Source organism: Rhinolophus hipposideros (assembly GCF_964194185.1).
Source record: "Rhinolophus hipposideros genome assembly, chromosome: 3".
Classification (NCBI taxonomy): Eukaryota; Metazoa; Chordata; class Mammalia; order Chiroptera; family Rhinolophidae; genus Rhinolophus; species Rhinolophus hipposideros.
This window is the reverse complement of record NC_138049.1, coordinates 103,309,027-103,335,642: the sequence shown is the minus strand read 5'-3', so window position 1 is coordinate 103,335,642 and position 26,616 is coordinate 103,309,027. Positions and strand designations below refer to the sequence as shown.

The 26,616-nt window shown below is 39.6% G+C and overlaps 1 protein-coding gene across 7 annotated transcripts in view; it reads right to left on the bottom strand.

Annotated features, from left to right (window-relative positions):
- Window positions 1-11,282: 11,282 nt before the first annotated feature.
- FKBP5 (FKBP prolyl isomerase 5) overlaps window positions 11,283-26,616 on the bottom strand; it is a 96,540-nt gene continuing 81,206 nt past the window's right edge. For 6 of the 7 annotated variants that reach the window (XM_081044584.1, XM_081044588.1, XM_081044587.1 and 3 more), the window contains 4 exons: window positions 24,126-24,209; window positions 17,096-17,281; window positions 14,355-14,594; window positions 11,283-13,712 (listed from right to left, as the gene is read on the bottom strand). In XM_081044584.1, coding sequence (XP_080900710.1) covers window positions 13,605-13,712; window positions 14,355-14,594; window positions 17,096-17,281; window positions 24,126-24,209 — 618 coding nt within the window. In that variant the 3' untranslated portion in view covers window positions 11,283-13,604. Of the gene's footprint in view, window positions 13,713-14,354; window positions 14,595-17,095; window positions 17,282-24,125; window positions 26,485-26,616 lie in introns of all 7 variants that reach the window. The other variant, XR_013993091.1, reaches the window with a different exon arrangement.

Here is a 26,616-nt window from a genome sequence, read left to right as displayed (position 1 = left end):
TTGTTGATCATTTCTTTTTAATTTAATGTAGTCCTGCTTGTTTATTTTTGATTTTGTTGTTTGTGGTTTAGATGTCAAATCCCAAAAAATCATCGCCAAGATCCATGTCAAGGAGCTTTTTCCTATGTTTTCTTCTATGAGTCCTATGGTTTCTGTTCTTACATTTAAATCTTTAATCCATTTTGAATTAGATTTTGTGAGTGGTGTGAGATAGGGGTCTAATGTCATTCTCTTACATATGAATATCTAATTTTCCCAGCACCATTTATTAAGGGGACTGTTTCTTCTCCACTGAATATTCTTGGTTCTCTTGTCAAGTATTAGTCTGCTGTCTATACCTGGCTTTATTTCTAGGCTCTCAATTCTGTTCCATTGGTACATGTATCTTCTGTTTTTATACCAGTATCACACTGTTGTTTGATTTGTGGATGTTGAACCATCTTTGCGTCCCTGGATTAAATCTCATTTGATCGTGCTGAATGATACTTTTAATGTGCTGTTGAATTTGGCTTTCTAGGTTTTTTATTGAGAATTTTTGGATCCACATTCATCTAGGGCCTGTAGTTTTCTTGTAGTGTTCTTGTCTGTCTTTGGTATCAGGGTAATGCTGATACCTCCTCTTAGTTTTTTTTTGGAAGAGTTTGAGAAGGATGGGCATTAATTCTTCTTAAATGCTTGTTAAAATTTACCAGTGAAGTCATTTGTTCCTGGGCTTTTCTTCATCAGATTTTTAAAATTATTATTTCTGATTCAATCTCCTTACTATTAATTGGTCTGTTCAAATTTTCTGTTTCTTCCTGATTCAGTCTTGGTAGGTTGTATGTTTTAGGAATCTTTCCATTTCTTCTAGGTTATCCAATTTTTTGGCGTACAATTGTGTATAGCGGTTTCTTATGATTCTTTGTATTTCTGTAGAATTGGTAGTAATGTTCCTACTTCTACTTCTGATTTTAGTAATGTCAGTCTTCTCTTTTATTGTTGTTTTGTTTTCAAGTTTATGTAGCTAAAAGTATGTCGATTTTGTTTATCTTTTCAAAGAACCAACTTTTGGTTTCATTGATTTTATGTATTGTTCTTCTATTTCTATTTTATTTATCTGTATTCTCATCTTTATTATTTCCTTCTTTTCTGCTACCAGGGTTTAGTTTGTTCTTTTTCTCATTCATTAAACTATAAAGTTAGGGTATTGATTTGAGATCTTTTTTGTTTTTTAATATATTCATTTATAGCTATAAATTTCCCATTTAGTACCACTTTTACAGCATCTCATAAGTTTTTGTATGTTATTTTCATTTTCATTTATTTTTAAGTATTTCTAGTTTCCCTTATGATTTCTTCTTTGATCCATGGGTTGCTTGCTTAAATTTCACCATTTTTTAATTTTCCAGTTTTATGTTATTGATTTCTAATTCATTTTGTTTTGGTCAAAGAAGATACTCTGACACTTACCTTTTTAAAATCTATTGAGACTTAATATTTGGCCTAATTTATTGTCTATTTTGGAAAATGTCCCATGTGCACTCAAGAAGAATGTATATCATGTTGTTTTCGGATGGTGTTCTGTAAATATCAGTTAGCTCAAATGGTTTATTGTGTTGTTTAAGTCCTGTTTCCTTGTTTATCTTTTGTCTGGTTGTTCTATCCATTCTTTTGAGTGGCGTATCAAATTCTCCAACTGTTATTGTAAAACTGTCTATTTCTCCCTTCAATTCTGTCCATTTTTGCTTCATATATTTGGATTGTCTGTCCTTAGGTACCTAAGTGTTATGTCTTCTTGCTGCATTGAAACTTTTATTAATATATAATGTCCTTCTTTTTCTTGCAGCCTGTTTTGATTTAACATCTATTTTGTCTGATACCACATTTCCCTGAAAAAAAGACCAGGTCTTATATTAATTTTTGCCCCAAAAGACTTACTAGGGCTTATTTTCAGGGGATATATTATTTTTTCATGTACAGCAATCTACATTTATTCATTTATTCATGTACAAAAATCTACACTTATTCAAATACAGTCAAGCCATCTTCTTCTGGAACATCGTCATAACTCTCCAAACCCCGAATTCTGGCTTCAATTTCTTGCAACTCCAGTTCCTGTAGAACCATTGGCCCCAATCTCTCATGTCCAGCAATAGAGCTCTCCTTAAATGAGCACTTCTTGTCCACGTAGCCTGACCATAGTGCATTGGCAACACAGCTGTCAGTGATTTTATTCCTTGAATTCTTCACCCAAGTCATGACCTCTTGCAGGCTAGGCTTCACAAAGTTTCCACGCTGATTTCTCTCCATTCTATTCTCAATGTAGTCATTGATTTCCATGTGCAAATGGTCCTTGAATGGCTTGTTTATTGCAATATCAAGAGTCTGGAGATAGGCAGTCATTCCTGCGGGAATCATTGTTTCATCTAATCTTCTATCTGCAAGGAAGTTCTTCACGTCCTGAGCGCAGTGAGTGCTGACTGAATCCCAGACTAGCAGATCTCTTTGGCCACCTCACAAAACAAATGGCAGCATTAAATCAACCTACTTCCTTATAACTGCTTGTGTGCACCAGGCTTTTTCGGTTTCAAGAACATAAATGCCTGAAACACGTTCAACCTTATCTTTCTTGCCCATAGTGATGATTAGAGGTGGGGCTTTCTTTCCATCCAGACGAATTGCCAAAATACAGGTAATACATGCACTTTCGTAACCAGTGGAGGGAATGTAGTAGGTTGTCGTTTGAGATCCCTGGCCCATAAACACTGCAGTTTCATCCACAGCAATCAATCAGGAGAGCTGGTATTTAGAAAAGTCGATGCCATCAACGAAGGACTTGAATGCAAGTGCACGTTTAATAACTTCAGTATCTTCCAGCTTGAACAGTGTTGTCGATCTTCTTAGAGACAGTTCATATCGCTGAAGGAAGCCATCCAGTGTTGTGATGCTTTGAATTCTTTTGGGGGTATTTCTAACTGTGGTGCCATTGCAAGGGCAAATGCTTGACTATCAGCCCTGCGCACAACCAAAGACTTTGCTCTCCGGTCAGCAATCCATTCACACATGATGTCTTCTAGCTCAGGAAATAATGGTTGCCGACCTGATCCACACTTGCTCCTCTTAGCATTTCCCTTATCTACCTGTTGACTGAGGTTATCGTGTTCTGCTTGCCATTTTTGGACCATTCAGAGATCCAACTTCTTCTCTGCAGAAAGCCATAAGATTTTTGCCCCAGGGGTCTTCCACAATTCTTTTCTTGTATTCGTCGGAGTAGCTCTTTTTGCACTCAACTTGTGTGGGGGTCAAAATATTATTCCCTTTAAATCTACCATTAAGTCAAATTTCCCTTTAAATCTACCATTAAGTCAAATTTGAAGATAGATGAGACAGGAGTGGCAACAAAAATGCTGACAGTTAAGAATGATGGTCCACACAAAAGCGACGAAAAATTGCAGGCACCAAAATTCAGAAAACGTTTCTTTATTTCACATGAATGCATTAAGTACTTCCTTTACAACGCACGACGTATTGAACTATGAAAATTCACATCAGATACAACCTCGTCCATTCGTTATCAAGTACTCACGTCATTCGTGCGTTGAGTATATACTCGGATTGGTCATTCGGCAATAAGTCTGGAGTTCATCTGTTTACATAGGCGTTTACCTCTCATTCAAAGGCGCCCACTTGGGTATTTACAAATACTTAATTATAATTTATTTTATCACTTATTTTAAGTATTAATGTCAATAATATTATTTATATTTAATTATATATTGTTATTTTATAATTCAATACGTCCGTTGTTTGTTGCAACGGACGTACTAAATACATCCGTCTGGCTGACGATCTTAACTGGGGCTTATTTTGGGGGTAGGGCTTATATTATGAGAATCCTGAAAACTCATGCTAGGGCTTATTTTCCAGTTAGGTTTTATTTTCAGGGAAATATGGTATTAGGATAGCCACTCCTATTTTCTTATGATTACTAATTACATGTAATTTATTTTTCCATCTTTTCACTTTCAACTTGTGTCTTTGGATCTCAAGTGAGTCTCTTGTAGGCAGCATATAATTGATTTGTTTTCATTCATTCTGAAGGTCTCCATCTTTTGATTAGAGAGTTTAATCCATTTACATTTAAATAATTTCTGACAAGGAAAAGACTTACTTCTGTCATTGTGTTGTTTGTTTTCTATATGCCCTATAGCATCTAGTTTTTGTCCTTTATTTCCTGCATTTCTTTCTTTTGTGTTTAGTTGACTTTTTATAGTGAAATGTTTAAATTTCTTATTTCCTTTTGTGTGTATTCTATAGCTATTTTCTTTTTGGTTTCCATGGGGATTACATGTAACAAAGTTATAATATTCTAAGTTGAATTTATAATAGCTTAACTTCAATAACATACAAAAAACTGATCCTTTACAGCTCTTTGTTCACAACCCTTTTGGTTTTTGATGTCATAAAATTGCTTTATACATTGTGTGCCCAAATATATAATCATTCTTATAAGTGTATTAGTCTCCTAAAGTGTGTAGAAAACAAGACTTGGGAGTTACAAACCAAAGTTACAGTAACAAAAACTTTTACATTAATAAATGTTTTTTCCTTCAATCATGTAGGAAACAAAAAGTACTGTTACAAACAATTGTTATAACAATACTATCTTTTATTATTACCCATTTATTTACCTTTAGTGAGATATTTATTTCTCCATATGGCTTCAAGGTACTGTCTAGTGTCTTTTCATTTCACCTTGCAAGACTCCCTTGAGTATTTCTTGCAGGGCAGGTCTTAATGGTTAGGAACTCCCTCAGCTTTTGTTTATCTGGGAATATATGAATTTCTCCCTCACTTTTGAAAGTTTTGCTGAATAGAGGACTCTTTTTTTTTTCCCCTCAAAGTTTGAAAACTTTGACTTCATTGGCCCATTGTCTTCTGGCCTTCAAATTTTCTGATGAGAAATCAGCAGATAATCTCATTGAGACTCCTTTGCATGTGATGATTCACCTCTCTCTTGCTGCTTTCAAGATTCCCTCTTTGTCTTTTGAAAATATGATTATAATGTGTCTAGGTATGGGTCTATTTGAGTTCATCTTACTTGGAATTTGTTGAGCTTCTTGGATGTTTATGTTCATGTGTTTGATCAAATTTAGGAAGTTTTCAGCCATTATTTCTTCTAATATTCTCTTTTTCTCTCTTGCTTCTCCTTCTGGGACTTCCATGATGTGTACGTTGGTCCACTTGACGGTGACCCACAGATTCCTTAGGCTCTGTTTGCTTTTCTTCAATCTTTTTTTCTTTCTGTTCCTCAGCCTTGATAATTTCCATTGTCCTTTCTTAAAGTTCACTGATTCTTCCTTCTGCCCGCTCATATCGGCTCTTGAACCCATCTAGTGAAATTTTCATTTCAGTTACTGTGCTTTTCAGCTCCAGGATTTCTTTTTAGGTTTCCTCTTTATCAATATTTCTGCTTTGTTCACACATAGTTTTCTTGACTTTCTCCTTATCTTCCTTTAGTTCTTTGAGCATCTTGAAGATGATTGTTTTAAAGTCTTTATTTAATACATTTACCATTAACTTTCTCAGGACAGATTCTGTTGATTTTTTCCCTTTGAATGGGCCATGCTTTCCTGTTTCTTTGTATGCCTCGTAATTTTTTTGTTGTTGAAAACTGGCCATTTGAATCTAATAATGTATTAACTCTAGAAATATTTTTCTCCCCCTTCCAAGAGTTTGGTGGTTTTTGTCACTGTTTTTGTTGTTTTTGATTTTTTGACTGTTGTAAGCTGTCTCTGTGCTGAGGATCAGTCTGAAGTGTAAATTTAATGTTTTTCAGGTCTTTTGTGAGCCTTTCCCTGGCAAGTGTCATTTTCTAATTTTCCCTGTATATGTACTTGTTTTTTAATGTCCTAGCCTTTAATGTCTAGCCTCTGAAAGGGGAAAATGTGAAAAATTAAGAGGGGGCAAAAAGGTTGCTGGTCCTTTAAATTCCCCTGGAAGTCACTTCAGCCAGAAGGGGAGGGATTTGCAACAATGGGAAGAGGTGAAACAATGGCTGCCCACCTCTTTGTCTGCACATCCGTGATCAGAAGCAGCAATCAGTGCACTGATCCCCAATATGCAGGGGACAGTCTTTTCCCTCCCACCCTAGCTACTACAGGCTGTGACCATGTGCTCCAGAAAAACTTGAGCTGCTGCCTTGTGGCTGGAGATCATGGGAGAGTAGCTGCTATTGTGCTAAGAGCTGAAATTGACTGCAGTTTACTATCCCCACCTACCCCTGGAGGTTGCCAGGCCTCAATAGACTCCAGAGTTCCAAAATATTTACATCTGACAGATTCTGCCAGTGCAATTGTTGTCTAGGTTGGGAGAGAGATTCCTGGTGCTTCCTACTCTGTTATCTTCCCAGAATCTTCCTCCACTTTACATTTGATCTATTAAGGCTTATAAACTCTGAGTTATCAGTGTGACTGGGAATAGATTTAAGATCAATGTGGCCTGCAGACCATAGACCCATTTTGCAGTTATGCCTTACTCAAGTCTGCTGCTGGCTCACCACCTCAAGGTATTCAAGGCCAAAATGAGGTTGCAGGAATTGCCAGAAAACCATGTGGTTCTGGCTTCCACATCTCAAGACAAGTAACACGAATAAAGGGCCACTGAGATAGAGATGTAAAGCTGCCTTATAAGAAAGAACAGGAAGTCAATTTATTGAGCATCTATTATGTACTAGATTGGGATGGTGTACTAGGTACTGAGACGGTGATGAGTAAAAGGAATGAATGAGTTATTGGACCCCTCAGTGGGGGTCATATGAGCCCTATGTTTAGGCTGGTGTCATCTTTAGGAAGACTTTGGTATCTGTAGAGGGTGAGAGTATACATGTCGGTTTAAGCTTTTGACTGAAAAGATCAGTTCTCAATGTGGAAACATGGTTGTGAGCAGACATCAAATCACTGGTAGAGTAACTAGAATTAGTCACTGATTCCCCAAATACTAATCATTAGCTACTTGTTCTTCACACTTTATCTCCTTGGTCAGAAATTTTTAAGGAGATAACTTTAAAGCCAAATCATAATGCTTATTTTATGAAAATACCTTCTTGATTCAGAGCAGACACTGGTCAGAAGTATTTAATACCTCAAGAAAGGCTTAGACACTTGGTGTGTTTGTAACGTGTCAACTAAGCCAAGTTTGAAATGCTTGCCCGAGAATTCCTTCCTTGCATAGTTTCAGTTTGGTAAGAACCACATGATCTTGTGTAAGATTTGGAAAGTGGAAACAATGCAGCAGCCACATTCTTTTTATATTAGGCAGGTGAGTGAAAAGAGGGCTTCAGTGCTTGGCACATAGTAAGCACTCAATAAATAGTAGCATGACCAGTTTTCGCCTGGGGCTACAGGACAGCTTTTCCTACGCACTGATCTGAGCAGCTCAGATCCTACCCTTGTTGATGCCTAAAGATTTTACCACTTGCCCTTGTTTATGTTAAAAAGGTAGGGTCCCTTCAAGAATGGATATTTAAGTGTCTGTACAAAATGAGCACAATACAGAAGAAAACCTTTTGCCTTTTCTTGCTCCAACCAGGATCTAGAGAACAGGATCTGAAAAAAACAAGAACCCAAACACCAAGATTCCTTAACTCAACCTGGAACATGCTTAAAAAGCGAAACATGTCTATCCTTTACATACTGGTAAACTTCCCACATTATTTTTACTCCAAAGTAGGATATAAGACCTATGTATGAGTCTATGACATTTCAGTTCTACCAAATGTTTAGAGATTTTAAATGTAACTACTAACATCTTATTCCATATGCCAAGAGAATCATGCGTCAGACTAGAAAAAGACCTATTCTGGAATTGTGTAAGGGCATCAGGCGACCTGGATGACCATGGGCTGGCTACTTCACCCTTCTGGGTCTTCCTCATTCTTGATTCTCTCAAGGCCTCGGAGAATCCCTGCAGTATGGACTATACTCCAGTTGTCCCATCTATAGTATTGGTTAGCTCCAACAGGGCGCTGCCAGTCTTCTTGGGCGTTACATTCAATGATGTCCCCCTTTTGCCATGTATTAAGGTCATGCATAGATTACCTGCAATTATAGGTCGAGATAAATTACGCAAAATATAGCATCAAAATCATTTTGCCTTCTCTATATCCTTTCCCTACCACCCTAAGACATGTCAGACACAGGAGAGAAAAACCTGAAAGCAAGCACTGTGGGTCCCCCTAAGCATTTTCAAGCCATTAGGGAATGTCCTTTTATGTACAGTTTTGTCAGTAAATGCTATTTAAACACATAAGCAGCCAGTGATGAAAATAATATACACTAGTTTTTGGATTTTGACTCAATGCATATTCAGGGCATTTGTCACCAATGTTGGTGACAGTCTCCCAGGGTTGCCAGCCTCAGGGAATATGTTCTAATGTACCATAAACAGGGAGTTCAAAGTGTTGCTAGAAAAGCCAAAGTACGGAAAAGCTCTTCACTGATACTTTTCATGCTTTGCAGAAGCAGGCTGCCTCGAATTACCCAGATCACAAATTTACAGCCAGGAAACTTTCCATGGCTCACCTCAAGATCCCTAATCATGATTTGCTTGGGAAAAATGTGCAAGTAAAGGGATTATCTCATTACCAAATAATTTCAGCAAAGGGTGAGGAGATGAAGCAAGGAATTCAGAGGGAATAAAAGGTGGCTGGAACCTGCATCTACCTGCCTGTAGGTCTCCGTCTTACTGCTGGGGAAAGGCGTGCCGCTGCCCCTACCCCGTGCCACCTTTCTTCTGCAGCATGAATCAGGACTCAGCATACACGACACCATCTCCGTGAGCATTCAGAAGACATAACCATGACTTTCTGATGAAATACGCCACTTAAGAAAGCCATGTTAAACAGCATCACCTGGCATAAGCCTACTTATATTTTACGTATTTCTTTAAAGGCACAATTAAATCTCTTCATTTCCCAAATTAAACCTACCTTACAATCACTTAAAATGGTGGCATACCCACTGGTTAATAAAAAAAACACCACCACCAAAATCCTCTTGTTTTTCTGATTACTTTGTTTCATTTGAACAAAGATGTATCATTCCACTGCCTGTGGCCCAATGTTGATTTCAAGTTGTGCATTGGAGCAAGGAGCCGGTCAATACTGTCCTTGCCAGTTTTTTCATTTTTTTTTCCCAGTTACAGTTAATATTCAATATTATTAGTTTCAGGTGTACAGTATAGTGGTTAGACATTTATATAATTTATGCAGTGATCCTCTGATTAGTCTAGTGCCCACCTTGCGCTATACACAGTTCTTATAACATTACTGCCTATATTCCCTATGCTGTACTTTACACCCTGTGACTCTTTCGTAACTACCAGTTTGTACCTCTCAATCCCTTCACCATTTTCATCCAGGCCCCCCACCTCTCTCCCCTCCGGCAACCATCAGTTTGTTCTCTGTATCACATTCTGTTTCTGTTTATTTTGTTCTTTAGGTTCCACATACAAGTGAAATCATATGGTATGTCTTTCTCTGTCTGCCTTATTTCACTTAGCATAATACCTTCTAGGTCCATCCGTGTTGTCATAAATGGGAAGATTTCCTTTTTTTTTTTTATGGCCGCGTTATATTCTATTGCATATGTACCGCATCTTCTTTATTCAGTCATCTACTGGTGGACACTTGGGTTGCTTCCATCTCTTGGCTACTGTGAATGGTGCAACAGTGAACACAGGGGTGCATATAACTTTTCAAATTAGCATTTTCAATTTCTTTGTTTTAATACTTAGAATGGAATTGCTGGGTCATAGGTCTATTTTTAATTTTTTGAGGAACCTCCAGTTTTCCATACTGGCTGTACTAATTTACAGTCCCACCAACAGTGCGGGAGGGTTGCATTTTCTTCACATCCTCTCCAAAATAGGTGTGAGGTGATGTCTCATTGTGGTTTTTATTTGCATTTCTGATAATTAGTAACGTTGGGCATATTTTCATGTCTATTGGCCATCTGTATGTCCTCTTTGGAGAAATGTCTGTTCATGTCCTCTGCTCAGTTTTTCTTTTTTTTTTTTTGTTTTTTTGGTGTTGAGTTGTATGAGTTCTTTACAAATTTTGGGTATTAACCCCTTGTCAGACGTATCATTGGCAAATATCTTCTCTCATTCAGTGCTTTTTGTTTTGTTGGTGGTGACCTTTGCTGTGCATAAACGTTTTAGTGATGTAGTCCCATTTTTTCTTTTGTTTCCCTTGCCTGATGGGATCTATCAGTAAAAATATTAAGTGCAATGTCAGCGTTTACTGCCGTTTTCTTCTTAGGAGTTTTATGGTTTTGAAGGTCTTACATTTAAGTCTTTAATCAATTTTGAGTTTATTCTTGTATAGGGTGTAAGAAGGTGGCGCAGTTTATTATTTTTTTTGCATGTGTCTATCCAGTTTTCCCAACACCATTTACTGAATGTACTGTCTTTACTGCATATTCTTGTCTCCTTTGTTATAGATTAAATGACCATTTAGGCATGGACTTATTTCTGGCCTCTCTATTCTGTTCCATTGATCTGTTTGTTTTCATGCTGGTACCGTGCTGTTTTGATTACTGTAGCCTTGTAATATAGTTTGATACCTCTAACTTTGTTCTTTCTCAAGATTGCTGTCGCTAATCAGCGTCTTTTGTGGTTCCATATAAATTCTATTTGTTCTAGTTCTGTGAAAAATGCCATTGGTATTTTGATAGAAATTGCACTGAATCAATATGCTTTGTGTAGTATGGACATTTTAATGATGTTAATTCTCCTACCCATGAGCATGGTATGTTTCCATTTATTTGTACCTTCCTTGATTTCTTTCTTCAGTGTTTTATAGTTTTCCAAGTACAGGTCTTTCACCTCCTTGGTTAAGTTTACTCCTAGGTTTGTTTGTTTGGGTTTTTTTTTTTTTAATGCAATTGTAAATGGAATTGTTTTCTTAATTTCTCTTTTTGATAATTTATTATTGGTGTATAAAAATGCAACCAATTTCTGAACATAAATTTTGTGTCTTGATACTTGATTTCATTTGTCAGTTCTAATAGTATTTTGGTGGAATCTTTAGGGTTCTCTCTCTATATTATCATGTCATCTGCAAATAATGACAACTTTTACTTCTTCCTTTCCTATTTGGATTACTTTTATTTTTCTTGTCTGATTGCTGTGGTTATGTCCTTGCCAATTTTCTGATGTCTCATTTCAACTTGGGTTCCACTATAGTTTTCTAACCAAAACAACTTTTTTGAAGACTAAGCAAAACCAAGAACAATGGGAAATCACGTTTTTGAATTTATTTAAGGAACACCAAAAAAGTGCATTTGAATGATTAAAAAAAACAAACGCAAAAAAAAACCACAATTTGTTTTTAATTCATCATATGCTGCCTCACCAGTCCATATGCAGTCTGAAAGACGCTGATTTCTAGACAAACTGTTTAATATTACTGAATTTGATACAAGAATATGTGAAGTTTCTTTTTTCAGTGTGGTGATGGGCACCTCATAATTGTTTGCTCAGAACCACTCACACACCGTTTTCCTTCTCTCTCCTCCACACACTTTTGCCTCGACGACATGTAACACACACTTGGGAGGTAGGTCACTAAGATCATCTATTTTGGGAATAGTTTTTTTGTTTGTTACCTGCAAAAGGCTAACTGGACTTTTTAGGACCAAATGTCACTACTGGGCTCACTGGAGTCATGCTCTCATCAACAGAGCTACAAATACTAAACAGTTAGGAAAAGCAAAAGTTGATTTTGCATATTTGCTTATTTCCTAGGTGAGATTGGGGCTTTTTAAAGAAATATCTCGTGGGAGGATAAAAAGCATAAATGAGGAATTATAATTATTAATGGAGAAACTCACAATTTAATTTCATCTGTCCCATGGAGAAAACTGGTGAGAGTGGGGCTTTTTAAAGAAATATCTCGTGGGGGGAAAAAGCATAAATGAGGAATTATAATCATTAATGGAGAAACTCACAATTTAATTCCATCTGTTCCATGGAGAAAACTGGCATAAAAGGAAACGACTATTTTTAGGCTTTAACATGGGTACTAAGCTAAGAATAAAAGTGTTTTGTTAAAACCACCATAAAAATTGAAGCTAATCTAAAACATAATTGCCAGTGTTCTTTAGGGTTTTAAACAAAAGTGAGATGTTCCAGGTTGAGGTGAATGTTTCTTTGGGGTGCCAAATGCATTCCCAAGAGTGTTTCTTAGGCTGTGGAAATAGAAAGCCATGCTCAATCTCGTTTACCCGTAAAGGACTAAAATTCCACTACATGTACATATTTAAGACTTGCCCTAATTCAGTGCCCAAGTACTCGCGGTTCCAGGCTAGGTGTACCTGCACGGGAGGCTGCTTTCAATCCTTTTTCACAATTCACACCAGGACAAAGCTATCAGCACAGGAAAGGAAAACTACTATGTGTCAGAACTGCAAGGAAAACCCTCAGTTTAGAAGAGCAACTACTAACTGTGTTTCAACCCCACAGATTTTGTTTTCAAAAATCCAGCCAGTTAATAGTAAAAAGGTTTTTTTTTTTCATGAGCGAGGAGTGTAAATAAAGTTCCATAAACCAGTATACAAATGTTTATGAGCCAGTAATTTTAAAAAGACAACAAAAAAAGCTGCAGCGATCCTAAATAGATATGTAAATAAACCCCCTCCAGGTCAGAGATATTATAAGAACAAGTCTTACATTCTTAATAGCAAGGGTTAGAATGGGAATACGAAACTGAACAATTGCAATGCCAGCAGGCAGTGCTGTACTCAACATTATTTCCTCAAAGGAAGAGAGGAAGGGAAAAAAGCACAATCCTGGTTGCTCTTTTCACATTTCAGCATCTCACAACTTCATCCAAAACAGGGACAGACAGCTAATCCAGAACCCCCTCCTGTCACTGTCATTGTGGAAGTGTTGCAGGAATGACAGAATTTCTTCTTATGGACAGACTGGGTGTGACAGAAACCCACTCTCCCTCAGGAGGGACTTTGGCGAAGTCAGCAAGCAAGCCATCTCTGACGTTCTGGCTTTCAAGTCTGAGACACTGCTGCGGAGCTGGGGGTACCAGACCCCCACTGTGGGGACTACTGGTTAAAACTAGGACAAGTTGCATTCATAGCACGTCAGTTATTTAAAAAACAAAATCTCCTCCTCCTTTCCCTCATCCAGCTGTAGGAAAGGAGAAATTCATTAAGCATTTAATTTTAGGTTTCTGAAGTGCTATTAAAATTCAATCAAATATAAAACCTAACAGACAGCCCCAAATTGTCAGGATTATCTCAAGGGCCCCTGAATTGGATATTGCAAGTTGACATAAACTGAAATGAGCTGGACTTAAGCTGTTGGTTTCATCGGCCACACCAACGGTCACTTCTGTTCCACGTGGAGCGGTCGTACACCACCCCTCCAGGACAGTACTGGGCAGCAGCAGAGTGTGGTTTTTGGGGAAGCTACTGGTTTTGCCATTTGCTTCCAGAATCACATAGACTATAACAAACTTGACATTAAACACTGTTTAGTCCTGAGTTGGGTGAAGCCCACGGAGGAGGGGCCGAGTTCATTAGGACTCTTCCCTCCTTTGCGTGGTGTCATACATGGTCTTCAGTTTTCTCTCCTTCCGTTGCTCGACTTCCTGGTTCTTTCTTATTGGTGACCCCTCCTAAAGTCTTCTTGCCCACTGCTTTACTGGCCTCTTCCTGAGGAAGGAATAAGTGAAATGTTCAATTAGTTCCTGGTTCCTCCAGACTGTCCATCAGGCCTAACACGAGAGAGAGGTGGTACAATGACTTTATTCTGGGTGCCTGAATGGGTAAGTCAGAGCTGGAGCGGGAGCTTCTCCTTGCCTTCGCTTAAAATGATCAGCCTGCCAAGGTTTAATAACCAAGTCCACAGATGAGAGGGTTGGGGCGTGCGGGACGACGTGCTCAGTACCAGAGCACACAGCCGTGCTGTGGGGGGGCTGACCTCTCCTATCACACTGCAGCTGGCTCCTGAACCTCAAAGGAAAGGGCAAGATGGTGGGGCTTCCCCACCACAGCCCATTTCCTCAGCACAAAAGTACCACCTGGAAGAAAGCTGATGTGTCTGGTTTTTTAATAAGCAGAGCTTTAGCATCTATGTAGAGAATTAATTTTCCTCACCTCTTGCACGGACCTGCCAGCAGCCCCATGCTATCTCTGGATGCAAACCTGCCTCAGACCAGACCGGAAGCTGTTTGCTCTGCTCTTGTGCCTCTCGGCTTGTCTACCCGCCCTGTGCTCCGTGGTCGCCCTTCTTAGGCCAAACACCCAGGGTAAGGCCACTCTTGCTCTACCTGAGGCAGTGAGTCCCACACACACCTTGGCGTCCTGCTCTGCAAACTTCTTGAACATGTTGGCGTAGATCCTGCGGTCCCGCTCGTTGTGCTCCTTCGCCTTTTTCTGGCACATGGAGATCTGCAGTCTTGCGGCCTTATTCTGGGGATTTACCTCCAACACTTTCTCAAAGTCGCCCTTGGCCGACTCAAACTCGTTCATGAGCAGCTGGGCTTCGCCCCTCCTGTACAAGCCCTTCTCGTTGGCACTGTCCAATCCAAGAGCCTAGAACAGAGGGTCTGTAGTTTAGAAAGAATGAACGTAATTTGTGGGAATTTTAAAGAAACTCAGTATTTACATAACTTACCAAAGCTCTCTGGCCAAGGGAATGAAAGAAAGTGTATTGAAAAGATAGGTTCAAGGGTATAATATACTACTGATCAAAATAAACTAGCTACCCCAGTTAATTTCTGTATTTAATGCAATTTCTATAAAGACCCCAAAGGGATTTGGGAGGAGTCTCTTGAGAAGTCCATTTTGATGGAAGGAACAAATGCCCAAGAATGGCTGAGAAAATTTTAGAAAACAAAAATGAGGAGAGGGTACTTGACCTACCAGACAAAAAGATAACTATTAAACTTCTGAAATTAAAACAGTTTGGTTACTAGTCCATGGGCAAACTGGTCAGTGGAACAGAACAAAGCATTCAGAAACAGATTCATATGTATGTATGTAAAAACAGAGTTAATTCTTACCTTGTATCATCAACACAAAAAGAAATTCTAAATCAAGTATATTTATGTGCAAAAAACACCCATAAAGGCTTATTTTTTTTATTACTATTTAAAAAGTAAACCTGATCCTTTTGTAGTTCATAAGTGTGATGATTGGGTGTTCACGCTTTTGCGTGAGATGCGCCTCCCACAAACCTTGTTACGACATCGGCACAGTGCCTGTCTGACGTAAAAATAAATAAATAAATAAATAAAAGTAAACCTAGTTGGAGTCGGGTTTGCAAGTACCCAGTGGAATTATTTTCATAATCTGATGGTACAGAAGACTTATTCTAATTAGAAAGGAAAAGACAAAAGACAAAAATTGGACTACTTACATATTGAAACTTTCTATACAGGAAAAGATACCATCGACAAAGTTATGAGTAAAAGACAAATAAGGAAAACAGGTTCTCTACTGTCAAAGAGTTAATAGTGATAATGTACAGGCTGTTTCAATCAATTGAAAACAGATAAGTAATGCACTAGAAGGATGTGAATAGGCAATTTACAGAAGAAATACAAATGGCTAATAAATAATGAAAACTTCATTAGTAACCAAGAAATAAAAATAAAAATAAATGTTTTTGTTGTAAATAATAGAGAAAAAAACACTGATACTATTTAAAGACAATATATAATGTATTAAAATTTTAAATGTTAATGTATTAAAATAATTGTCTGTTGACCCAGTATTTCCAGTTCTAGGAATTTATCCTATAGAAACAATCCTACAATTACGCAGAGACACTATGTAATTGGTAATATCAAAAACCTAGAAATATACCAAAGGGAATTGGTTAAATAAACGATGATAGGTATATACAATGGATACTAAACAGATTTTAAAAACAATGAAGAATTATATAAGGTGCAAAAAGATGTCTTTGTTTTATAAAACTATGTATCTAAATCTAAACATTTTCATTTTTAAAATTATACACATATATGTAACTCTATGTGTGGAAAAAAACAGAAGGAATGTGTGTGAGATGAATGACTATGGTCCTGGGAGAGAGTCAATGGGAATTTTATGAATGGACTTTTACTTTCTTGATTGTTTCTATAATGTTTTAATTTTTAATAACTTTATACTACTTCTATAATAAAAAATAAAGAAGCCAAAGTTTGTAATTACAAAAAAGTACTAAACTAACATTTTTTTCTTAGGTAAAAATTTAGTATAACATGATAAGGAACATACTGATCCACAAAATTCAATCTTAAAATTCAAAAATAATCTTAGAAAGAATGTATGAAATAGTTGTTTGTTTTTCTTATCCCTTTCTGTTTATCTTTATGATACATCCACTTATTAGCTTTTACCCACAGTACCCACAGTATAATATACACTGTTCACAATACTATGTCAGACCAAATGCCTGACATAATATCAGCAGCAGTTGGTGTACGAAAACATCAGAATCACACATCTGATAAACACTGTCATGGACCACCCAGGTACGAAAAGACCAATAACAGCTTTAATAATACAGATGTAAAATAGAAGAGGGCTGCTGATGCTTTGTGGGTCTTCCAATTACTTATGTGTATTTTTAGTCAGTGAATAAATATGATCATAAGAAAAAGTGACTTGTATATATCCTCTACACGAGCAGTTGCAGTCAGTTATAGTAAAGTCGTGAAAGGCTTAAGTTATTAAATCTTATTAAATTGAACCTGAGTTATATGTTTAATCTGATACGAAATGCTATAAATTTAAGGGAGGTCATGGATGAAAATTGTTTAATTTTATCAAAACTTTTATTCATAATATATTTGGAAAAATAATCCAGGTATCAGAATAGTCTGTAATCAAAAATCTTTCTGAATTTCCCAATTCATACTGAGAAACAAATAATCTGCCCCCAAAATAAATAAAGCCAAATGAACAGCCCTCCAAACCCTGGCTGAGGAAGCAAAGGAAGACCAAATATGAGGGGAGAAAGGGATGTGGGAGTATGTGGAGTCCCACCCCCCACCCCCACTCCCACGCATGTGCAGACACCCTACCTTGTCGCAGCACTCCACCGCCTTGCCATATTCTCTGAGTTTCAGGTAGCACATGGCCAGGTTCAGGAACGCAGCGAGCAGAAACGATTCCGAGGCTTTGGATTCCTTTTCTGATAAGCCGTATTCCATCTCCAACCAGGATACTATCTTCCCATACTGAATCACCGCCTGCAGGTACTTGCCTCCCTAGGAGAAAAAGCCCATCATCACTTGTTGCACTGGCTCTGGAGGGATACAAAGAAGCCTAAGCTCAGGCCTCCCTGAGAAAAACAAACCCTCAAAACGGAACATCCTCCTCCTGTCAACCCCGGAATGCCACAATGTTCTTAGGAAGTGGCATCCAGGTACCTTTTCCATTCTTGCTGAAGTCCCAGGGACCCCTGGGCGGGTCAGGACAGTGCCTTGTGTGCTGCCCTGTGTTCTCCAGCACTTGCCACCCACACTTCTCAGAGGGGCAGTTCTTCCAGCAGGAGGGCATTTTAGGGGTTACATTCTTTGGTGCAGACTTATCTGCAGACTTTCTAAAGGTTGATGAGTAGTTTCAGACTACGTCCCACGTGTATACGAGGGGAAGTGACTCTTTCCTTTTCTCTTGATGACCAGCACCGCACAGCAGACACCTTCTGGCAAGTGCAGTCCCAAACACAGCAAATTGTAGTTACCTAAACCAGGGCTTGGCAAACTTTCCGGAAAGGGGCAGATAATAAGTATTTAAGGCTTTGCAAGCCAAACAAGCTCTGCTACAAGTCATTGGTGGTGCAGAAGCAGCTACAAACACTCTATAAATAAATGGGGGTGGCTGTGTCCCAGTAGGACCCTAATTACAAAAACATGCTGTCAACAATGGGAATATACATAGTCGACAAGCAGCATCCAACATAACTAACTATAAAACATAAATCAGGACCGGCCCGGTGGCTCATCAGGTGGTTGGAGTGCCGTGCTCCTACCATCGAGGTCGCCGGTTAGATCCCTACCTGGGCCAGTGGGCTGCGCCCTCTACAGCTAAGATTGTGAACAATGGCTCTCCCTGGAGTTGGGCAGCTGTGAGCAGCCGTGAGCAGATGGAGGTTGGTGTGAGCCACCGTGGGCTACCATGTGCAGCCATGAGCAGCCGGGTAGCCAGCGAGAGGTGCAGTGAGCTGCTGTGAGCAGCCGACCGACGACCAGTGACCAATTGCCTCAGCCCGGGGGAGCGCAAGGCTCATAATACCAGCGTGGGCCAGGGAGCTGGGTCCTACACAACTAGACTGAGAAACAACGGCTGGAACCGGAGTGGGGGGACGGCGGAAAAAGGGGAAAAACAAAACAAAATAACAAAACATAAATCACATAGGTGTTAGTTAACATGAGATAAATCTTTCTCTTAATCATAATTTTGCTCTTACCTGACTAGAATTCTAACATATCGTGAATAACAATTGTGTAATTAATTTACATGAATTATATATATGCTCTATACAAGTTATGAGGCTGAGACCATGTTTTTACTGCCATTTTAGGATGAATGAAAGAAAGGATAGCTGGTTAATACACAAATAAAATGGGGTAGAAGTGAGGGATCTTTTCTGCAGGACATGACTATGAGCTTGAAAGCAGATGACGCATCCTAGCAGATGGCAGCACTGGGACCCTTTAGGACGTTAAATCCAACGTCTTACCAATGAACAGCGTTACGATCATGTCACCAGGATTTACTGCAGTCAGAGCAGTGCATACATCTCGTCTCCCCACATACACTCCAAACCTCACCCAATGACTGTGTGAGAAACATCATAGAGCAGGCTTACGAGGCTGTTCCTATTCTGAAGGACGTAGGGGGTTGGCATGAGAAATGAACTCACTTGTGAAGGGAAACCCTGATGCCGGTTTTTGGTGATGAGGATGGGGTAGATCAGTTCCAAGTAGGGGGCCGGGGTCTGAGTGAGGGCAAAGCTATACCCCCCCTTGAACATCCCTCTTCACAAGTGACTTGTTTAGGAAAGGGGAGACACAGAGCTCCCTGGTTCTGTTCTTTTAAGAAAGCAGTACAAAAGGATTCTGAGGTGTCATGAAGGAGAAGGGTACCAAAATCAAAGTCTGTTATTCTCTCTGCCTCAGGAATTTGTGATACAGGTTATCTGTACGAATATGAAACCAGATCCTTTCATGATAAATGCTGAAATTCTTGGGGAAATGATATTGTACTTGCTAGGGACTGAACTGTGTTGTTCTCCACCCCAGATTCCTATGTTGGAACCCTACCCCCAAGGTGAGGTGCCTGGTGACGGGGCCTTTGGAAGGTGACTGGGTTTGGGTGGGGCCCTCATGATGGAATTAGTTCCCTTGTAAGAGACACCAAGAACTTGCTTCCTCTCTCTCCCTTCTGCACACACATAGGGAAAGTCCTGTGAGGACACAGCAAGAAGGCAGCCATCGGAGAGCCACGGAGAGGGCTCTCGAAGACAGTGTCCCTGCTGGCACCTTGAGCTTGGACTTCTAATCTCCAGAACTGTGAGAACTCAATTCCTGCCATTTAAGTCACTCTGTTTATGGTATTTTATTTGGCAGCCCAAGGTAACTAAGACAATACCTACATTTGGTCATAGCCATAAGCCCACTACTTCTTTTTTGGGCACTACAAAAATAAATAAATCAATAAAATAAGTCCTCACTAGTTTCTGTCCCACTTTTCTCTTGCTGGATTGTGAGCTCTTTGAAGACAGAAAGCACGTCTCACGCCTTTTAGGAAGATCCAGGGTTTAGCACAAAGAAGCCTTCAATGAAGGTTTGCTGAGTAAACATTAAAGTCAAAGCACTATAACTATGGACTCAAAACTTTTTCTATCATTGGGGGTAAAAATGGAGGTGAGGTAGAAATGAAAGGTGTCATTTCATTTAGATTAGGTAAGAAGGACAGGCATTTTTCCTGTTATGCCTAGTTGCTTCCTCCTTTCTCCTCCTCCTCCTCCATCTTTAATGTTCCTATTACCTTTCCCACTCTCGCCTAATATGTTGTTACAGGGAAAAGAAAGAGCCAGGGGGACAAAGACCCAGATCGTTATTACTTCAGTAGGTTCTGAATAATCAGAATGGTACAAGACTATGGTTTCTAAAATTAAAAAATAATAAAAAAAAGTAACAGACTTCAAAGTCCTTTTACATTTATAGAGCATTTTTGATTTGAAAGCTCTCATATATATTATCATGCAGGGTGTCGGGGGGGTCTCAGCTCCCCACATAAGAACGCAGGACATGGTGAGGCCAAAAAGGAACACCCATGGAGCCATAGGTAAGGGAGTCATACCACTATATTCTCGCTGGCGGCTGGGTTGGAGACACAGGAAGCAGGAGCCACACTATCCACAACCTGCCGTCCACTTCTTTCTGCCAACCAACCTCACTTGCTAGCTGCAATCCACTGTGTTAACTGCAATCCGCGCTTGCTAGCTCAGCCATCATCTTCTTGCTAGCCCCCATTTCTGCTAGCGTAGCCACAGCAGTTATATTAGTGGCCAATGGCTCACTGGTTACAGCTGACGCCCAACTAGCCACAGCTGATGGCCATTTACTACCCGAGTGAGCACCTTTCCACGTGAAAAGAGCCTGGAAACTGCACTCCTGGCTCTGTCCCCACAATATCATATATAATTTTATTTCAATCTCAACTTCCAACGAGCAAGGGTATTCTGTGTTATTTCTGCTTCTGCTGTGCTACACAGGAGTTCTCACCTGGGGATGATTTTGTGCCTCTGCCCACACCTGGGACATTTGGCTATTTTGAAAGATGTTTTTTAGTTGTCACAACTGAAGAGGGTATATGTGCTACTTGCATCTAATGGGTGGAGGCAAGGGATGCCGCTAAACATCCTACAATGCACATAAAAGCCTCCCATCAAAACGTACTAGACAGCCCCACATGTCAACGGTGCTGTGGTCGAGAAATTCTGTACTAAAAGAAGGAAGAAGAAAAAAGGCAGGGTTGACTCTTCTTATGAGTTTTCCTTTTTTTTTAAACCTAAAATCCTAATCATAAATGCCTTGTTTCCAACCCCAGCACTGGTTTCTTGGTTCAGCAAGGGTGGTCAAAACAGCAAGGCCTGGTTTGTCTGAAAAGGGTTCAGTGGTTGAAAGGGGTCCTAGCTAGCTTTGGAAATGCCTTTTCCCCAAAGAGCACAAGGGGGCGCAAGAACCCTGCAGAGTTGAATCGGAGAAAGCAAACACCGACTAGGTGTGCCGGGAACGCTCGGTCCTGCCCAATGCTGCCAGCCAGGTGGGGAGAGGAAAATCAAGCCTGTTTCACTGGCTTGCACAAAGTCTGCCGTAAGATCATGTTATCTACGCTTAATAACTAGTTTGGGAGCCAAATGAAGAGTCCTCTCCTACCCTTCTTCAGCGCTCAGAGGTCGATACTAGGAGTTGACAATCTAAGCAGCAAAATCATGCCCATTTAAAAGCTGAGCACAATTCAACTTTACCAAAAGGGGAGATTTACCCACGTAAGAGTAAACCAAACCAACAGGTCAATAAAAATGGGGTTCCAACATATACCTGGCATGGAATGCAGGTTTTTATTGCCCCATCTCCTGCTCTCACCCACACATCTGGACTCTGCATGCGTACCTACCATGTGCCAAGTCAAACGCCCTGGAGAGACCAGGCCCAGGAGGCGGTGTGGCAATGAACCTACCCTGAAATTTTAAAAGGGAATGTGTACAGGAAACTATCTACTGACCATTTTGAAGCCTTACAGCTAAAAACTAGGGACACTGCTGGATCTTTTACCTATGAATATGAAGGTACCTCCAGGGAAGGTTTCAGTAGTACAAATGTTCAGAGACATTGTGGGAGAAAAGTCTTAGGTCAGTGGTTTTGAACCTTTTGTTACTTTGCCCCAATAGACTAACGTTTTGAAAGATTTTGTCTATCAAATTACATGTTTAAAATAACATGTTCCATATGTGTGACTGCCGATCCAGATTTTATTCAAAGATAAATAATTTTAAGATGGTTTATGATATTAAGGAATACACAAATCACTACTGCAGTTGTGATGCTAAGAAGCAATAAAGTAATTGTATAGATACTGGTACGTAAGCACTGCTTTCTGCTACTGACCACAAAGCACGCGTACACACACACACGCACGCATTCAGGACACAGCTATAAGATATGTGGCTTTGCAACACTTCATTACCAATAATGTTCCTCAAAGTTCTGAGTCATCAGCAACCAATGAGAGCTTCTGCAGTGTAGAGCTGTTCTACTACCCTGAGCTGATATTACTTTAGGTAAGTGCCAAAAGCGTCACCCCCACCTCCTGCCCCCCACAAACTGTTAACATTCTATTTCAAGGTTTTGGGAAATATGAAAAATACATTTAAGACTTTTATGAACCCCAGGTATATAGGAAACACCAATTCATGGATTTTACAGAAAACTTTATTTTCATACTAGTGTACTGCATATTTTGGTCTACAAATAACTTGTTTGGAATCTTACTTGAATAGTTTTGAAGTATCCAATACACCTAAATTGAATTTAAAAAAAAAAAATCAAACTTGCTCTTGAGAGTTTAGAAACTCACAGGATTTTATGGCTGTAAAAAACTTGGGGATCATCTAATCTAATTCCCTCACTTTTCTTTTTCACATGAAAAAATAACCTCTTTGGACCTTAAATGACTTTAAATCATTTGGAGCCATATAATCCAATTTTCCCAGTTCCCAATTCAGAACTCATTCCACCAATGCTCATCCCCAGTGCTTATCGGTGACCCATACGTTATTTTGGTATATATAATAAATAGTTAGAAATAAATATAAATATATATTACCTAAGCCAATAGACTTCAAATTTGTTTAACCATAATCCACAGTCAAAAATGTTTTAAATTATGACTGAGTACCCACTCATACACAAGTGAACAAAAGATTTATGAAACAAAATTTATCCTTACTAAATAATGCAATATACACATCCACTAAATTGATTTCATGACCCAATGATGGATCTTCTCTCCAAGTTTGAAAAACAATAACCATACACACTGTGCCCTCTATTAATTTTGTGTTGATTAAACAGTCTTACATAATTCTCTTGTTGTTTCATGTCGGTGAACATAGCCTCCCTTCCCTCCAGACAAGGTTGTCAAAACAATAGCTTATAGCAGAAGCTCCATAAAGACCTGTTGAAAACATCGTCTAAATTTTGTTCATGGATTTCAGTGGCAAGGGAAAAAAAAGAAAGAAAGCCGGACAAAACTCCATTCTTTCTCTCTCTTCCTTAGTAAGCCTTTCTGCTTGACAGGGAGAAGGTACATATTTGGGGTGGGGAAGCAATGGGGAGAGCATTCTGATTCGAATTGAATAAAGGGCTGTTTATTTTTTCTTCTATCTGGGGGTTTAAGACCTAAGTGAGGAAATAACACATTCCTAGATGTTACAAGAAGGGGTTTTCGAGAAGCAATCAACGACAAGCTTCATTCGGGAATTTCTGAAGAGTTCTCACAGAAGGAAGTGTGGCAGGATCACCCTGGCCATTAGAAGAAATTAAACTCGCCTCCTGTCAGTTTCTTTTGAAACGTGTGCAGGTTCTCTTTCCTTTTGTCATGTGCCTCAGTGACTTCACCAAGACAATGGAAAGGAAATTGATGTGAAACTTACCCCCTATGAAGTCTATTATTTGCTAACAAATATTCTATTCATTCTTTGTTTCATTCCACAAACAGTTACTGAGTGCTAACCATGTACCAAAGCAAGATGCTTTGGGCTTTGAGTGACAGTGGTGGCTGGGCAAGCCAGCCCTGGTTTGCCATAAGGGGGGGTTACAATCTAGAGAAGACTGTAAAAGAGGCATACGTATTCTTTTGTCACATTAATTCATTACGTCTCACCATTTCTTATACTGAAAATGACAGACTTGTAAAAGTTCTGGCTTAGTTTTACCCAGAAGGGTGTTGATAAAATTCAGAGTAGGGACTATCAGCACAATTAACTGACATGTGAGTAAATTCCTTGAGATGGAAAGGACTGTACAAGAACTCACATACCTTGAAGTACACAGTACCCTTCTCTTTGACAATGGCAGCCTGCTCCAGTTTTTCTTTGGTATCCATCTCCCAGGATTCTTTGGCCTGTTGTATAAATTTGTGACAATGGTTAGATGAACAGAGAAGGAAAAGCATCAGCTGATGCCCAGAAGAACAACAAGTAGCTACTTCTAGAGGATACCCACACCTCAAAATACACTGGATATAAAACTGTGTGCCGCTGCCAATTCACTGCCAGGCACTTCCCAATGACCAAGCTGTAGCGTGACCGATGTTGCTCAAGAAGGAGGAACAGGCAAAAATCTAGTGAGGAACATGAATCGCTGAACACTGTTGAAGAGCATATCTTCAGAATTATAAGGGGAGGCCACACAATGAATGCGAATCCCTTATTTCCTTCCTGCAAACTCCACCACTAAACTAGTATAACTTCAGCAAGCTGTTTCTCCAAGCCTCAGTTTTTCAACTCTAAAATGGGAACACTATTAGAGTCAAGTCACAGTTGTATACTCACAAGAATTTTTAAAATTCCAAGTCATGTAGTTTTCTTCCACTCTGAAACAACCAGATACACTAAAGCCTCCAATCTGTATCAACCTGCAGATGTATACTTGGGGAATTTCAAGTAAAACAGAATTGGGAGGATAAAGCTGATGCAAAAATATCATTTCAAAACCATAAATAAATGATTTTATGATCATCTGCTAATCTGTATTATGTGTATCATTATTCTCCCCCATTAAAGGTACAAATCCAGAGACAACTGCAGTTTCATTATGAACAGCTGGATTTAGAACAATCATGAAGAGTCAATAGAGGAAAAATGACAATGGCTATGTCAGAGCTATTTACTGTGTAGGAATTACAAAGCTTAAGTGGTAACTGTAAAATTCTCTCTATTCAAAAGCGGTGTATTCCTGGTGTCACAGCACACCACCCCCAAAGTGAATAATGAGAGGTACCAGTCTTTCTGGCAAGCCCATGTTGCTTCCCAACAATTTAGCTGTTATTTAAAAATCTAGTAACAAAGGCCCTTTGCATTTTTTTAATAGTAGGTTCAGTCTTTATGGAGTATAAAAATATTCTTAAAACGACGAGGCAGAGAATGAAATCATGTTGCCTCCAAATCACACACCTTCACGTGGTTTCAAATAAGGCAAGCTGCGTCCCATGGAATGTACTCCTGGGGTGACGACAGCACAGGCTCACTGTGGCATACCAGGGAGAACGCGCCTAAGTAAGCCACGTCCACTGGGCCTCTTCAGGAAGAAGCTGCGTGTGACTTTACTGAAACTGAAGTAGGAAAGTCAAAGGTCTAAATGCCTATGTGCTAAAGATTATTTTTCCTCTCTCTCGAACAATAAAAACCACTTGGTGCCATGAAGACAGCTTTGGAGAATCAGCGCTGAATTAGCAGGCCGTCAGAAGAAATTACCTGACAACGGGCGGTGGTCATGACAAGGGTGTATGTTCATTTGGGGGAACATGAAGTGTGCAGGGTCTGGCCAGGAACCCCACTGCTGGAGGAGTACCTTACAGCAGTCCTTCCCCGACTGTCTTAGCTCCAAGCTACAGGCCTACAGGACAATGATTTCCTTTCGGAGTCTAATGAAATATAAGCACTCCTGATTCCAGTCCAAGGCCTAATGCACAGAACATGGAGGAAACAGTGCAGGAATAAAAGAAAGAATACAAAATGCAGTTCTTGAGGAGGCTGGGGAAGAGGGGGCTCTAGCGGTGCCGACAGGACTTAGCTGACACGAGAGGAGACCTTGCGCAGGCATATGCTTTGTGTCTGCCCACTGAGGCTGCTGCTGGGAGCCTCCAGAGGCAGGCCTGAGGTGGAAAATACTCAGAGAGGCACGCCGTTTCTGGAACTCAAGGCAATTGATGAACTCTCTCTTTTTTTTCTATTTGGAAAGGCATGAAAAGAAAAGGCTTGGGGTTAGCAGGTTTGTCTCTTGTGTTCCTTGTCACAGAACCTGGTGGCCCTTGAAGCTTTGCAGTGTGGATAATAACTTGGAGCTCCATGAAGGCCTCTTCGCCACTCCTGAGAAGGGTACAATCCGTTCAGCACTGGAAAACCGTCCCACTCCCCCAAGGAGCTGCTTGGCAGAATGTGAACCTTTTTGTCTTCAACCCAGGAAAAAAAGTACAAAAAGAACAAGTCTAGGAACAAATAAGGGAACAAGTCTTGGATTCTACCCAAAAAAGTAAAAAAAAAAAAAAAAAAAAAAAAAAAAGAAGAAGAAGAAAAAAAAAGGCTGACACATAGGAACAAAGTAGGAACACTGAGCTCCTTAGTTGTGTATAGTTGTATATCAGCTCTGCTGTACCAGTTGTCCCATGTTCTACCTCGCTGCAGTGTCAGAGACAAAAGACAAACTTGATCATGAAAAGAACATACAAATAAATATCATCTACCTACACCACCTAGTAATGTTTTATAATTTACAGAAAGTGGACGGAGAGGAAATCGACCATGATTTCA